This window comes from Crocodylus siamensis, chromosome 4 (genome assembly GCF_052110815.1).
Source record: "Crocodylus siamensis isolate JL-2025a chromosome 4, ASM5211081v1, whole genome shotgun sequence".
NCBI lineage: Eukaryota > Metazoa > Chordata > Crocodylia > Crocodylidae > Crocodylus > Crocodylus siamensis.
Window position 1 is genome coordinate 92,149,596 of NC_143398.1, and position 15,228 is coordinate 92,164,823.

At 45.3% G+C, this 15,228-nt stretch overlaps 1 protein-coding gene across 1 annotated transcript in view; it reads right to left on the reverse strand.

Moving 5' to 3' along the window:
- Positions 1–15,228, reverse strand: part of CFAP54 (cilia and flagella associated protein 54) — a 247,897-nt gene that overhangs the window by 61,199 nt on the left and 171,470 nt on the right. The window contains exons 54-57 of the mRNA XM_090042868.1: positions 9,163–9,250; positions 4,942–5,080; positions 2,147–2,304; positions 1,590–1,775 (exon numbers count right to left, since the gene is read on the reverse strand). Of these exons, the coding sequence (XP_089898994.1) occupies positions 1,590–1,775; positions 2,147–2,304; positions 4,942–5,080; positions 9,163–9,250 (571 nt within the window). The remainder of the gene's footprint in view (positions 1–1,589; positions 1,776–2,146; positions 2,305–4,941; positions 5,081–9,162; positions 9,251–15,228) is intronic.

Below are 15,228 nucleotides of genomic sequence, written 5' to 3' on the forward strand. Positions count from 1 at the left end.
GAAAACACTAAAAGACATGTCTGCTTCCAGATAACAAAGAAAACAAATAGTATACTGTAAAACTTCTGTGCCAAGTTTTATGTCTTTAGATGATTTTGACTGTATTTATGTTGAAGTTCTTATGTTGGACCGTTATCTTTACAAAGTATGATCTTGTGAATACCTATAGCTACTAAGTACTGCTATTTCATACAGAGTTCCTGATTTAAGCAATCTCAAATTACGAACCCAAACTGACATTTTCAAACCTGTCTACTTTAAGTTGGGCACTAAATCTATCATTAGGTACCTAATGAGATGGCTTAGAAGCGTTTAGGACTAACATTTTGACTTCCATGCCCACCATGCAAGTTCAGTACTCTGAATATCAAATCAAATACTTCAGTCCAAGCACTTAGTCACTTCAGAATGCAAATGGGTACCAGAAAAAGCAGACTATTTCAGTCAATATCTTATCTTTGAGGACTCTGTTGGGCTAGGTACAGACATTCAAAAAGTCTAAGCGTGAATTGATTCAATCTTTGCACGTTAGTCTAACCTTCAAAGCTTGAACCAATTTAGAGATGGATAGACAAGTCCCTTTCCATTCAAGAAATCCAGTTCATGCACCTGTTGATGATGCTGAACTTTTCAATCTCCCTCTCCCTGTCTGCAAACTTGACAGGACTGCAAACCAGCAGGGGAGGCTGATAAAACCAAAGTGTTATCAGCCCATTAGCAATCCATTGTGTTACCAGCTCATCAGCAAAACAAAAGCCTCTTGCATTATTTCAAGCTCTTCTTAAACAGCTTTTTCCAAGGAAGAAATGGAGGGACATTACCAGCTGCCCTACTAATTAGCTCCAAAAAGCCCTAAGCATACACTGTTCTGTCTGCCTTTGTCCTGTCTGCCTGTTCCAGTGAATTTGGAGACACACACACAGATACCTCTCAGCATTAGCTAGTATACCACATGCCTAGGGTCTGTGGGGCTGGAGTCCATGCTGTGGGAGAGGGGAAGGAGGGAGAAGGGAATCCCTGCTTGAGTAGTGAGCAGCAAGGGAAGCCAGGCAGACTTTGTTATGCCTTCAGTCTCCCCTGGAGCTTAGGCTAGGGAGGAGATGGGCAGGGCCAGCCTGTTCTTTGGAGGAGAGGGCACAACCTAGCCCAGCCCAGTTGCAAAGCATATGGGATGCTGGGGAACTCTGGTTTAACTTAAACCAGGAAGGGGTCTGGGACAGACATTGCATACACTGGTTTGACCCAAATCAGTTAAGTCTGATACTACATTCAATTATGTTTATCTTAAACCAGTTTCAGCCATTTTGAAACTGGTTTATGTGCACTGAACTTCTGTTCTGTTACAGGTTTAAACCAGTTTCTGATCACTTAAACCAGTTTCTGTGTAGTGTTGTCCCTAGCCTTGGAGATCAATGAGAAAGATCAATTCTGTCTACTGTGTAATCTGAGAGAAGCTCAATAGATAGTTTAACAAACATGCCCACTACTTATGAGCTGTTAAACTAGTTTTCATAACGTGACAAATGAAAAAAGTACAAAGGGTTTGCAAATGCTGAGAAACCAATGTAAATCACAAACATAGCACTCACCTGCTTAACAGTAAGTTTGTGCGCCAGAATTAACAAATTTAATGGTTCATTTGTGGAAGAGTGATACTCTCTGTCCTCCTCTGTATGCACTGCCAGTATGTCAGCAAGTAGAAGCATACTTCTCACAAGTGTTAAAGCAGCTTGAGGGGAAATAAATGTTTCCTTTTGGAGCAAACTGATTATGTCCTATTTGAACACACATAATGTAAACCAAGTTAACCAATGTTATAGTTCATGTATAAGGACTCTTAATAAATAATACAAATGTATGCTTATAGTCACAGGATTTAAGAGGCATTAGATTATTTTAAGTTTATTCAGTTGCCAATGCTCCAAAATTGACCTTACACCCCTTCCCTCCCAGACCTCTCCAATCCTGTTCATGATCCTTTGGCCACAAAGCTTCAAGAGTCACCTATACATCCCCAGTCTTCCTTTCACTTCATAAATCCCCTTCATACCACATGAACCCTAAATTCCCAATCATCCTGGCAACTATTTCAGTTGGACAAAAGAAAAAAGAGTTAATAAAACTGATTCTTTGTTTGTATTCAAACCTGCAATCGAGGCTTAATGTCTGCCACTGGACGTCTTTCATGCAGGTCAAGTATAACAGCTTGCATCATCATTTCAGCTTGCGTGTCAATGTCACCGAAGACCTCAGCCTCTATTATTACTTCATTTATCAGGCTTACACATTGACTCATGTCATTTGCTAAAAGAAGGAAGGAGATTAATAATAAAAATAAAATAAAAAATGATTTTACAGTACCATTTCCTTCCATTGTTAAAGGTCACTCTGAAAAATCCCTGTAGAAGTGGCATAAAGGGATTCCATGTTTATTGTTTCACAGATTTTTTTTAAATCAAATTTGTTCAGTTTACAAGAAAAAACGTTTTGACTTCAAACAGTATTGCAAGTACACTCAACTGAGCTCTAGACTAGGGAGGTATCAATCCAAAGAATACAGATACTACAATTTAATGATATTCTCAATCATACCTGTGTAATATACCATTATCATCTTCAAAATATACTCTCAAAAGCATTACTTTGAGCAGAATTAGGCTCAGAAGCCCATGATAGCAACAATTATATTTAAATTAGAAATAACCCCTTTTCAGAGCTGATGTTGGGCTTGTAAGACTATAAGTAAGAACAACATCTTTTTACCTGTAAACTGAGCAAATTCAGTCTGGATCAATGGCACAAGCCCTTGACAATATTTGTATAACTATTTTTCAGGATGGAAGCAGAGGTTAATTTGTTAACTTGTTAAACTCCTAATTTTAACTTGTATATATAAAGCAACATTGTTAACAGTAATACATAACAGCATAACCAAAGAAATATTAACTAACAAGCTCATCTATAAAACAGGAAAATCTGTGCAATTAGCAGCATCAAGTATTGTTATAGTTTCATAGTTGGTAGGGTGAGAAGGGACCTGAGCAGATCATTAAGTCTGACCCCCTGCCATGGGCAGGAAAGAGTACTGGGGTCAAATGACCCTGGCTAGGTAATCATCCAGCCTCCTTTTGAAGACCCCCAGGTTAGGAGCGAGCACCACTTCCCTTGGAAGTCAGTTCCAGATCCTAGTCACCCTGACTGTGAAGCAGTGCTTCCTGATGTCTAGCCTGAACCTACTCTCGGTCAACTTGTGGTCGTTATTCCTAGTTACTCCTGGTGGCGCTCGGGGGAACAGGGACTCCCGTTCCCCGCTGGTCCCCCCTGGTAAATTTATAGACAGCCACCAGATCCCCTCTCAGCCTTTTCTTGTGGAGGCTGAACAGGTTCAGATCCTGTAGCCTCTCCTCGTAGGGCCTGCCCTGCTGCCCCCTGATCATGCGAGTGGCCCTCCTCTGGACCCTCTCAATGCTGTCCACATCCCTCCTGAAGTGTGGCGCCCAGAACTGGACACAGTACTCCAACTGCAGCCTGACCAATGTCACATAGAGGGGGAGGATCACCTCCTTGGACCTGCTTGTAATGTATCTGTGGATGCATGATAAGGTGTGGTTAGCCTTACTGACTGTGTCCTCACATTGGTGGCCCATGTTCATCTTGGAATCAATAATAACTCCAAGATCCTTTTCTGCCTCTGTCCTGATGAGAAGGGAGTCCCCCAACCTATAACTATGCTGCTGGTTCTTTCTCCCTAGGTGCAATACCTTCCACTTGTTAGTAATGAATTCCATCCTATTCTCCCCTCCCTTCCATCGGTTGTATGCCTCTTTCTTAGCTTTCAGATGTTCCTGAATGCCTTTGGTGGCCATGTGGGCTTTTGAGCACTCTTACCCACATTGACTCACGTTGGGACTGTCACCCTTTGGGCTCAGAGGATCATCTCCTTAAGGAACAACCACTCATCTTACCCCACCAACTCCCCTACCCTCCGGGACCTCAGTCCCCACCCCCCTCCCGACTAATCTCCTTAACTCATTGAAATTGGCTCTCCTGAAGTCCAGGGCTGCTTGCTGCAGGCCTTTGACACCCTCTGCTGGATGGTGAATTCTAGTAGGTGATGACTGCTATCACTCAGGTGGTCAAGAACCTGCAGTTCCCTCACCAGGTCATTGCCTGTGGCCAAGACCAGGCCAAGCAAGGCATTTCCCTTGGTGGGACTGTGCACCTCCTCGGTTAGGTGGAGGTCCTGTATCTTGGCTAAGAACCTACATGAGCAGTCAGACCTGGCTGACTGCTCCTCCCAGCAGATGTCTGGGTAGCTTAGGTCCCCCATGATGACCATGTCCCTTGACCAAACTGCCTACGCATGCTGACCTGAGAATTTCCAGTTCAGCTCTTCCCCTGATTGGGTTGTCAATAGTAGATGCCCACCGTTAGGTCCCTTTCCCTCCGGCTCCCTTGTATTCTAACCCAGAGCACTTCAGTCTGCCCTTTCTCTGACCCCGTGCTGTTTGTTGAGGACGTGTATTATGCTCAAACACATGGAAATAAGAGAAAAAGGTAAGAATGTTTTTATTTATGAACAATATATACCATCAGCAGGGCAAAGTATTTGAGCTTTGTTAAAAACAGAGATATGCAGCAGCAATAATCCTTTAATGATAAACATGCCTATTCAATTTATATGTATTAAGTTTTATAGCATACTTGATTCATCAAAACATAACGACCATTACACATAAGCATTTGTTTAATGGCTTGTGATTTATATACTATAGGGATGACTGAACTCAGAATGTTTTCTTGGATTTACTGAATTAATTCAATGTAAATGCTTGTTTACTGATAATCAATTCCAAGTTTCAGCATAAATATTTTTGTATTTGTATTGCAGTACTGCCCAAAGGTCCCAATCAAAATCTCTAAAAGCAAAGACAACAGTACCTTTCACATCACTGATGCCACGTATCTGTGCCATTACTGCAGTCACTAATGCCGTGCGGCATTTCAACCACAGATGTGCATTCAGGTGCTCTCGTGCCATCATGCCATCAGGAAGCTGAATATCTTTATCATAATAATCCTAGTAGTTTCCAAAAAAGCAATTAAAATGTTAATGTATAAATAAACTACTTTAATATAAACAATGCAGAACAGTTTTTGTTTAAGCTCACAAGGTTCTTTGCGTGAATCTGATATCTTTTATTAGACCAACTTTATTAGAAGCAAACTTCCTCAGACCCAGAACACACCAAAAGGATCCAGACCATGCCATGACAAGAAATGCAAAACCTGCCAACACATCTCCACCACCCCCACAATTACTACACCCCACAACAGAGCCAGAGCCATCAGCATTCCCACATCTTACAGCTGCACCTCCAAAAATGTAATGCATCTCATCCAACGCACCAAATGCTCTGATGGAAAATATGTAGGAGAGACCAAACAACAACTGCGCGCACCAGAATGAATGCACACCGGAAATCTATCAAAGATAGGAATACCAAATTACCTGTGGGGGCACATTTCTCACAAGAAAACCACTCTCTCTCCAATCTCTCAGTCCTGATCCTCAAAGGAAATTTACAAAACACTTCCCAGAGACGAGCCTATGAACTCCACTTCATCAGCCTCCTGGACACTAAAAATCATGGACTAAATATAGACATTGGATTTATGACACATTATAACCTGCCTGACATCTGACTCCCTAGGTATCTCTCCATTATTCATCCCCCTTCTCTCTCTCCCCCCACCCCAGCCTGTCTCTCACCCATTGACTCCTCAATCTACATTTTCACCGACTACGTGTCTTGTATGCGTACCAGACCAGCCTCTGGCTTCTTTACTTTTCATTCCATCTGGGAACAGCACACATCAACTGCTGAAACTTCCTTAGCCTGATGAAGGGTTTTTGAACCTGAAAGCTTGCTTAATAATTGTTTTCCAACTTTTAAGTTGGTCTAATAAAAGATATCAGATTCACTCAAAGAACCTTGTCTGCCTATGTCCTTAGACCAACACAGCTACAATCTACACCCCTGTATTTAAGCTGATATATTTGTTATTATGATAGAAATTAAAATAATACAAACATAATAAAAAAGCCAGCATAGTTATGAGCAGGGATCTGGGTTTTCTATTTCCCATGTAAAAATGGAGTAAACCACGGATTGTACCTTTAACCGGAGGCAAACACAGATTTTTCATTTTGTCATTCTGCAATGAGCTCCCTGCAGACTGGTAGAGTTCCAGCCTGCAGGGAGCCAGGAAGGAGCAAGAGGAGGGTGGTCAGGCAAGGGGTACCACATGCGTGGACATGCACATGGCCCCAAGCAGCCCAAGAGCAGCTCCCACAAGTAAGTGGGGGGGAGGGGGAGGGATTGAGGCCCCTGTAGGGAGTGGGGGGCGGGAGCTCAGCAGGGCTGGGGCTGCTGCCCAGCTTGACGGTGCTTGGGGCCCAAGGCCAGAATGTGCGGCTGCAGGGCCCCAGCAAGGAGTGGGATGGGGCTGTGGTTGGCTCTTCCAGGGGAGGGGGAGGGCTGGCTCCCTGCTGCAGCATGCACTTCCGGGGGGCAGGGTGGACCTGTGTCCCCCAGATCTGCACATAGGGCAGGCACAAACTGTGGGTGTGGGCTCCCACCCTGCTTCCCTCCCACGGAGCCTCCACAGCTCCGCAGGCATGATCCGGCAGGGCAGGGAAAAGTGGAGCTGCGCAGGGATCTCCTTGCCGCTACAAACTCTGCGCTGCCCTAGCAAAGTGCCTCCTGTGCATGCCACTGCTTTGAGGGGTACAACCCCATGCCACTGCTCTCACTCCAGTCCCACGGGCAGAAGGTGCATTGCCAGGGCAGTGTGGAGCTCACAGCAGTGAGCAGCTTCTCCATGCAGCTCCACTCTTCCATGCTGTGCTGGGTCATGCCCACCAGGCTGTGGAGGCCCCGGGGTAGGGAAGCAGGGCAGCAGGGAACAGTGGAGCTGTATGGAGAAGCTGCTTGCTGTTGAGAGCTCTGCACTGCCCTAGCAACACATGTCCTGTGCGTGGGGCAGGACTGGAGCTCATAGCAGCTAGCAGCATCTCTGTGCAGCTCCACTCTTCCCCGCTGTGCTGGGTCATGCCCACTGGGCGGCGGAGGCCCCAGGGGAGGGAAGCAGGGAGGAAGCCCATGCCTGAAGCCTGCACCTGGACACATACATTTCTGGGGTGCGTGGGTTCTCCCTGCCCCCCAGAAGTGTACGTGGTGGTGAGCCACTCCCGCGACCTGAGACTGCAACAGGGGGCAGCGGGGACAGGAGGCTGTGGACCCAGGTCTACAGCCCTGGTAGTTAGGGGCCCCCTTTGGCAGGGCTGGTGGAGCAGGGCCTGTGGGTGGGGGACAAGGGGCACCAACAAGGCTGTGGGGGGGAGTGAGAGGCATGAGAAGGGCCAGGGTGCTGGGGAAGTGAGGGGCTTCAGCAGGACCAGGAGGGGTGGGGGTGGCCTTTTATTTTAAATCACAGATTTGGGAGGTTTTATTAGAAAATTTGTGATTTTTTTATCTGACCATTTGCGACTTTATCAGGGAAAACCAGGATCCCTGGTTGATTAAAAGCTTAATTGGAGGTTTAAAAGGAACATTTTAAAATTACAGGTCTTTCTTTTTTTAAATTAAAATTCCAAACTAATGAAATGTAGCAAATGGAAATTAAACAGGTAGTTTGTGAGAAAGTATACAAATACATAATATGTCTGCAAAATATGTTATGATGAAAAGTACATAATAAACCAAAGAACTACGTGATGAATAACATTTGTTACACATCCGTAATCACCTCTCATATATTCTAACTTCTGCTGGCCACAGAAGTGTTAGCAGTCAATATCTTTACCAATTACTGCAAGGCACCTTACGTCTTTTTGTTGTTTAGCACTGCTGGAGCAATAATATGCTGGATTCTGTCAAGACACTGAAAGGTCACAACCACAGTATTGACCATTCTTAGAACTGAGAATTAGGAGTATTTATCAACTCCTTATGAAGTAACAATGGCCATGTACAAGCATTCATTTCTAGCGGCAGAAACTTTTCACCATGAGAAATGATTCCAGGAGAGGGAATGGTACAAGCGTTCAGCCCCCTTCTTCCCTGCAATCTCCATTTGGGGAAAGCATAGGCTTCTCTAACCCTCCTCATCTCAGTGTAAGAAGCAGGCTCCAGTACCTAGAAGCCAAGTGGACGAGGCAGCAGGGCAAAGCCTCCCACCCACTACTCATACCAAGGATTCCGGGTGAATGAGAAACCAGAGAGGAGCACCTGACACCCCCCTGATTTCTCCAGATAGAGGAAATCTCCCTTGGAAGCAGTATACCCAGGAGTGACTTCTATCTAATAGACATCAGGTTATTTTTCTTCTGGAACCACAAATTTTGCTCTGGGAGAAAAAGCTGGAACATATGTACACTTGGGGTCTCTACCAAGAGAACAGCAATTCTCTTCGTAGAAACATAGCACTGTATGTGGTCAATGTGTACTGGTTTCTCTGGCTCTTTCAGAAAGATATTTAATACTTACTGTTTGCATGTAGATGACTTGCCTGTAGTGATACGAAACACTTGTTTATTTTGGCAAAGCTAAAACTATGCTAAAAACTTGACAACAATTTAGTTTAAATTAAAAACTTGGCTTTCTTTACTGCAATATGATTACTGTGAGCTACTGATATTAGATGAGATAGCATTAAGTTAATAAAACAAGGTTTTCTTCTGGCAAAACTTTCCTTCTTTTTGAAAGGTTTATAAGTAAAGGAAAACAATGATGCTGAGGTTTAGAACATGAAAATAGTATTCTAATTTAATGTATAATTGTCCTCATAGCATATTAAGTACAACTGTAGCTATTACAACACAATATTGATTAAAAGTAACAATATAGACATACTGAATATACCTCAGTTTTCTCTTATGCTAAATTCAGAAGGTAATTGCAATTTGTCAGAACCACAGAAATTGTGTAGTAACCAGAGTTAACTTCTGACAGTTTCATAGTGATTGCTGCGCTGCTCTGTTTTTCTGAGAGAGATCCAGTACCGTGATGAATTTATCATTTTGAGGCAAGACTTTATACAATATGCAATCGTTTTAAAAGTAGAATCTTTATCAATGTATACCAAATACCCTGCTACCTGTGTGCCCGGCTGAAAGTGTGTCATCTTTTTCTTGAAAACATTTGCATCTTGAAAAAGTCGAATTGCAGAAAAAGCCAAAGCAGCACTATGATAGGGAACATAATAAAAATCAAGAATTGTATTAGCTATTTTATATTTTAATGTAATCATTTAATAATGCCTGTTCTATTTCTGACTGAAAATAAGCTGAATGATGATCAAGATTTTGCTTAAAGCCAAAAACTGCAGAAAAAGCTGAAATCAAATGTACAGGAGATGCAATATAAATGGGAGTGAATACTGAAGAGTCTATCCTAAGGCTAACATATCTTGATAAAACTGCATAACTCAGCAAGCAGAGTCAACAGCTAAAATAACCAATTTCAGGTCCCCCGCTATTTGTTCCGTTCCAGTATTATCAATCAAGGCCAGCCCACAATTTTTGGGGCCCCCTGCAAGGCATAGCTTTGGGGCCCCCTGACACTAAGAAGTCATCGGAGGCAGCGGGGGGGGAGGGGGAGGGGGTGGCAGTGAGTACAGAGGTGGATTACGGTGTACTAGGGCCCTGGGCAAGCACAAAATTGAAGGCCCCTTCCCCACCATGGGAACTGGGCTTCAGGAGCTGAGCCTCTTCCCCTCCTAGTGCTGGCAGGGGAGGCTGGGTGGACCCTGCCAGGCTGGGGGGCACATACCCGCCACTTCCCCCCACTCCTTGTCTCCACTACAGCCAAATGTACACATACACATGGCAGACAAGGTTCTTTGGGTAAATCTGATATCTTTTATTACACCAACTAAGTAGTTGGAAACATTTTGTTAGCAAGCTTTCAGGTTTAAAAACCCTTGGTCAGGCTGAAAAAGATCTGCAGTTGATGTGTGCTCTTCCTGGATGGAACGAATAGTACAGAAGAAGCCAGAGGCTAGACTTCATGCAACCCAATCAGTGAAAATGTAAATTGAGGAGTCAGTGGGTGAGAGTCAGTGGGTTTCATAGCATCAATCCTTAAACCACTTGTTACCGAAAGAGAGAGTTTTGTCTAAGACACTAAATACTTTCTACAAAAACTTAAAAACACAGACCACCTTCCCAACAACACCCTCCTAGCCACCATGGATGTTACTAGCTTATATACCAACATCCCACACCAGGCTGGCATCCAAGCCTTCCTTACATACCTACAAGAGCAAAATGACAACTCTGAGTATTGACCCAAAGATATTAGTGAAATTATATGCTTCATGCTCTCACACAACAATTTCACTTTTCCTCCAGACCACAGGCACAGCTATGGGCACCAAAATAGCCCCTCAGTATGCCAATCTTTTTATGAGCCACCTGGAAGAAGAATTCCTCAAAGACTGAACTGTCAAACCCTTGCTATACTTAAGATATATCAATGACTTCATCATCACTCAGACTGAAAACCTGCAATCTCTGATTGAGTTCCATCAGAAATTCAGCAATTATCACTCCTCCATCTGAGTATCTCATGAGTACTCCAGCACCAACATCCCCTTTTTAGACACAATGATCAGCATCCAGAATGGTAAAATACAGACGACATTATACAAGTAACCCGCAAACCAGCATACATATCTGCACAGAACCAGCAATCACCCTAAACACACCAAGAAACCTGATACACAGCCAAGCCCTCAGATCCCACCAAATCTGCACTGGGGAGAACACCCAGGATTGCTACCTCACAAATCTTAAAAAGGCTTTCACCCAACAAGCACGCTCCTCCAGAGATAGACGTACATTTGAAAGAGCCACCTGAATACCATGTGAAGAACTGCTGCAGTGAAGAAGGAAAACCCTCACGAATCTCATACCGCTGGTTATAACATATCACCCCTCCCTCAAATCTATATGGAAAATCCTCAAACAATTGCAACCCATACTAGAAAGAGACCCAATTCTTAAAGAAATCTTCCCAGATCCACCCAACCTAGCCTTCAAACAAGTACTGAACCTTGCTAACCTCATCACCAGAAGCAAACTGCCTATGGCCCACAACACACTGAATGGATACAGGCCATGCCATGAAAAGAAATGCAAAACCTGCCAAATATCTCCACCAGTCCCACAATTACCACACCCCACAACAGAACCAACAACATTCCTGGATCTTACAGCTGTACCTCCAGAAACATTATATATATCATCCAGTGCACCAAATGCCCTGATGGAAAATACGCAGGGGAGGCCAAACAACAACTGCGCACCAGAACAAACGTACACTGGAAATCTATTAAAAACCAGAATACGCAATTACTGGTGGGGGCACATTTCTTACAAGAAAACCACTCTCTCTCCAATCTTTCAGTATTAATCCTCAAAGGGAATTCACAAAACACTTTTCACAGACGAGCCTATGAACTTCATTTCTTCAACCTCCTGGATACAAAAAATCATGGACTAAACATAGAAGAAATACAAAAATGGAGAACTCTTGGTTCCAGAATGATACCTTTTATTAAACTAACTGGGAAATCATGAGAAAATTGTCCTTTTCTGCAAGTTTTTGGACCCAAAGACCCTTCATCAGTTTCTGAGAAAAGTATAGATGGTAAAAAGTCTCCATAGGTAGGAAACTTCATTTTTGCACAGAGAGCGCTAGAGATGGAAAGCTATCCCCCTGGGTCCAGCTTTTACTTGCAATTTCCCAGTTGGTCTAATAAAAAGCATCATGGTGGAACCAAGAGTTCTACATTTTTATATTTCTTCTCATCTCAGACCAATACAGCTACCAAGTACATCCTTGAAACATGGAAGATGCTGAATTTTAGCAGATTTTGGATTTTAAATTTCATTTCAGAACAACAAGAAAGGTTTTTACTTCCCCACCTGCCATCTGACACGTCCCAGGAAGGAATTTTACCTAATCTAACATACCAAAGAGCAACTCAGCACAACTCTCAAAGATACAGCTACTACTGATCCATTTGTGGGTCAGCTGCTGACCACACCGGGGACCCTACACACGCTCTTGTGGGACACTCCATCTGCCCCAGCATCTCAGCATTCACGAGCTGCCTGGTATGTTGAGGTAGATAGAAAAAACATTTAAAGCTGTGTGTATGTCTGAATTGTCAAATTGTTCTGAATCAATCAGTTTCCTGATTCGATTTGGAGATTCGGCCACTGAATCGGGCCGAATCAAATCAGGGACCAAAGCTTCGCACAGCCCTACTACTTACCCGTGCCTTCAATCCCTATCGTTATCCCTATCCATTTCTTTCAAACTATTCTTCTCTCAAAAACCTTCTTATTTGTTCTTGTTAGTCAGTCTTATTTTCCCCCACAAAAAGAAATCTGTGTTTTCCTTGACAGTGTGTCATCACTGTGCAGGAAAGCACAACATATTACACACACACACCCCTTTTGCAGCACGCCAAACATTATGAAGCGTGTTGGAAATGCAGGTGCCAGCTTTTCTGGCAGGGGAGGGAGATAGGGCAGAGGGAGAGCTGCAAGTTCCCCCCGCCCCAAACACAGATGCACCCTCTTTCCTGGCAGCGAAGAGTTTTCTGTTGCTAGTGGGAGCAAGGTGGTACTAGTGCCTACACCTGCACCACCACTACCACTACCCAGCAGCAGCATGACATTCTCCACCCCAATTTCAGCTTGAGTCTTCCAGTGCCAGAGGAGGAGCTGGATCTGGAAGCAGAGGAGCTGAGGACCATAGCAAAGGAAATTCTGGGGAAGGAGGGGGAATCTGAGTTTGTGCTCCACACCCCTCAAAGTTCCCCTAGAGGCAGGTCTGATTCTGTGAAAGGCACTTTGGAGAAGGTTGTGGGGGCAGGTGGCTCAGCTCCTCCTCTTGTTGTGCCTCTGCCTAGTGAAGAGGGGGATAAGGCAGGATCCCCACCCTCAACCCAGAAGCAGGTATCATTTTGAGGTGGCAGATGATCCCAGGTATACTACCTGCCAGCACTGCTGAAGGCAGATCAGATGAGGCAAGGACGTAAAACATTTTGCCACCACAGTGATGCTGCTGCATCTCAGGAGGCAGCACCCCCTTGCCCTTCTTCCTCCTCAGCCTGGCACCAGTGGGAGTGTGCCCGAAGGGAAGTCCCCCGCTTGCTCCAAAGCCCCCATCCCTCCAAAGCAGGGACAGGCCACCCTGGAGAGGTGAGGGAAAGCCGCAGACAAAGGTGGGGCACGTTGCAAGGGCAACCAAGGTCACCCAGAGCACTGGAGAGATGCTTGCTCTGGATGGCCAGCCCTTCTCCTTTGTTAAGCATCCAGGGTTCAAGCGGTTCATGCCGCTCATGGCCCCATCATACCAAGTGCCCGCAAGCACCATCTTTAGCAGGGCAGTGGTGCCCTCCCTGTATGAAGCATGCAGAGAGTACTTGAGGGAGGAGCTGCGCAAGGCAGGGCCACAGGTAGCCTTGCACTTCACCTCCAACATCTGGAGCAGCCAGGGGGGAGATTATACCTACCTCTCACTCACAGGGAACTGGTGCAATCAGTCAGGGTTTTGGTGGACTTTCCTTCAAGTGGAGGTGATGAATGAGTCCCACATGGCAAGGGAGATCATGGTGGCCACAAACCGCATGGTGCAGAGGTGGTTCATTGGGCAGGACAAGCTCACCCATGGGTTCATATTCACCAGCAATGGGGCCAATATGGTTAAGGTGATGTGTGATGCCAACTTTGTTGACATCCGTTGTGTGGCACAGAAGTTCCACCTTGCAGTCAGGGATGCCTTGGAAGGCGACAGGGCTCCCAGTGACGGCATTGTCACTACCAACCAGCTCATTTTGAAATGCAGGAAGATGGTGGGCTACTTCCACTGGAGCATCAAGCGGGGAAAGATGCTGTGGGATACACAGGTGGAGCTGAGTATCCCGCACCACAAAATCATGCAGGATGTGGTGACTCAGCAGAACTCCACATACCTGATGCTGGAAAGGCGGGTTGAGCAACAGAAGGCCATCCATGAGATGGCCTTGGGTCAGGGAGATTGGGATCAGTGGCCCACTTGAAAAAACAGAGTGGGATACCATCTCCCAGATCTTGGTGGTACTCAAGCCATTCCTCGAGGCCACCAAGAGCCTCAGCTCTGGCAAAGCCCTCCTTAGACAAGTGATCCCCATAGCGAAGGAGCTTGAAAATGAAATGATCCACAGGATCAATGTTCCTGGCTGGGGGTAACAAAAAATAGCTGGATCTATTGCAGTCCAGTGAGAGAGCATCTCCAGCAGCAAAACCCTCAATCATTGAATGGAGGTGCTGGTGAACAGAGTCAGGGAAGCAGAAGGGCAGAGGCAGAGGGACATGGAAGGGGGGGATCCACCTTTCCATGCCACCACTCCAACCACAAGCTGATCTCTTCTACCACAGCCATTGCCAATGTGGGCCATGGGCATGGCTTCAATGTTGGAGTCCAGAGGCACCAGAACCCACCATCAGGCAGGTAGCACAGAGGCCTCATGGCTACCTATCTCACCAAGGACGTGGAGCTGCTGCACTGTGACCCCTGGATCCATTGGGTAACCCACAGCCAGGTGTGGCAGGATCTGACCACAGTTGCCTGGGAACACCTGTTCTGTCCACTGACCAGTGTTCCAAGCGAGAGGGTGTTCAGCATTGTTGGTGATGTTGTGACACCCCACCGCACCTCCTTGGATTCTGGCTTGGTGGAGCAGCTGGTGTTTCTGAAGGTGAACCTCCTGCTGCTGGGGTTCCCCAAGTTCCACGTGCAGATGGAGTGAGTGCTACCCTCCTCACTTCACACCTATTTATTTTATTTTCTTTCAGAATCTTAAGGTGCATTTTCACAGAAACCCCTGCACCACTCTGCCTGAAACCTGGCAGGCCTCATGCCCACACAAGGGGCTAGTATCCCCACTGCATTCATCCCACTTTGCCTTAACACACACAAGTGCTATGAGTTTTGCTTTCAATAGTTTGAGGTGCACTTTCACCCCTGCAGGCTTCATACCCTCAGAAAGGGGCTACCATCACTGCTGTTTTCATCTGAATCTGAAAATAAAGGACAAAGTTAAAGGTATTTTAGTGATCCCCCATTATAGTCTACAGCTGAGTCTCTGACTCAGCACCAAATCTCC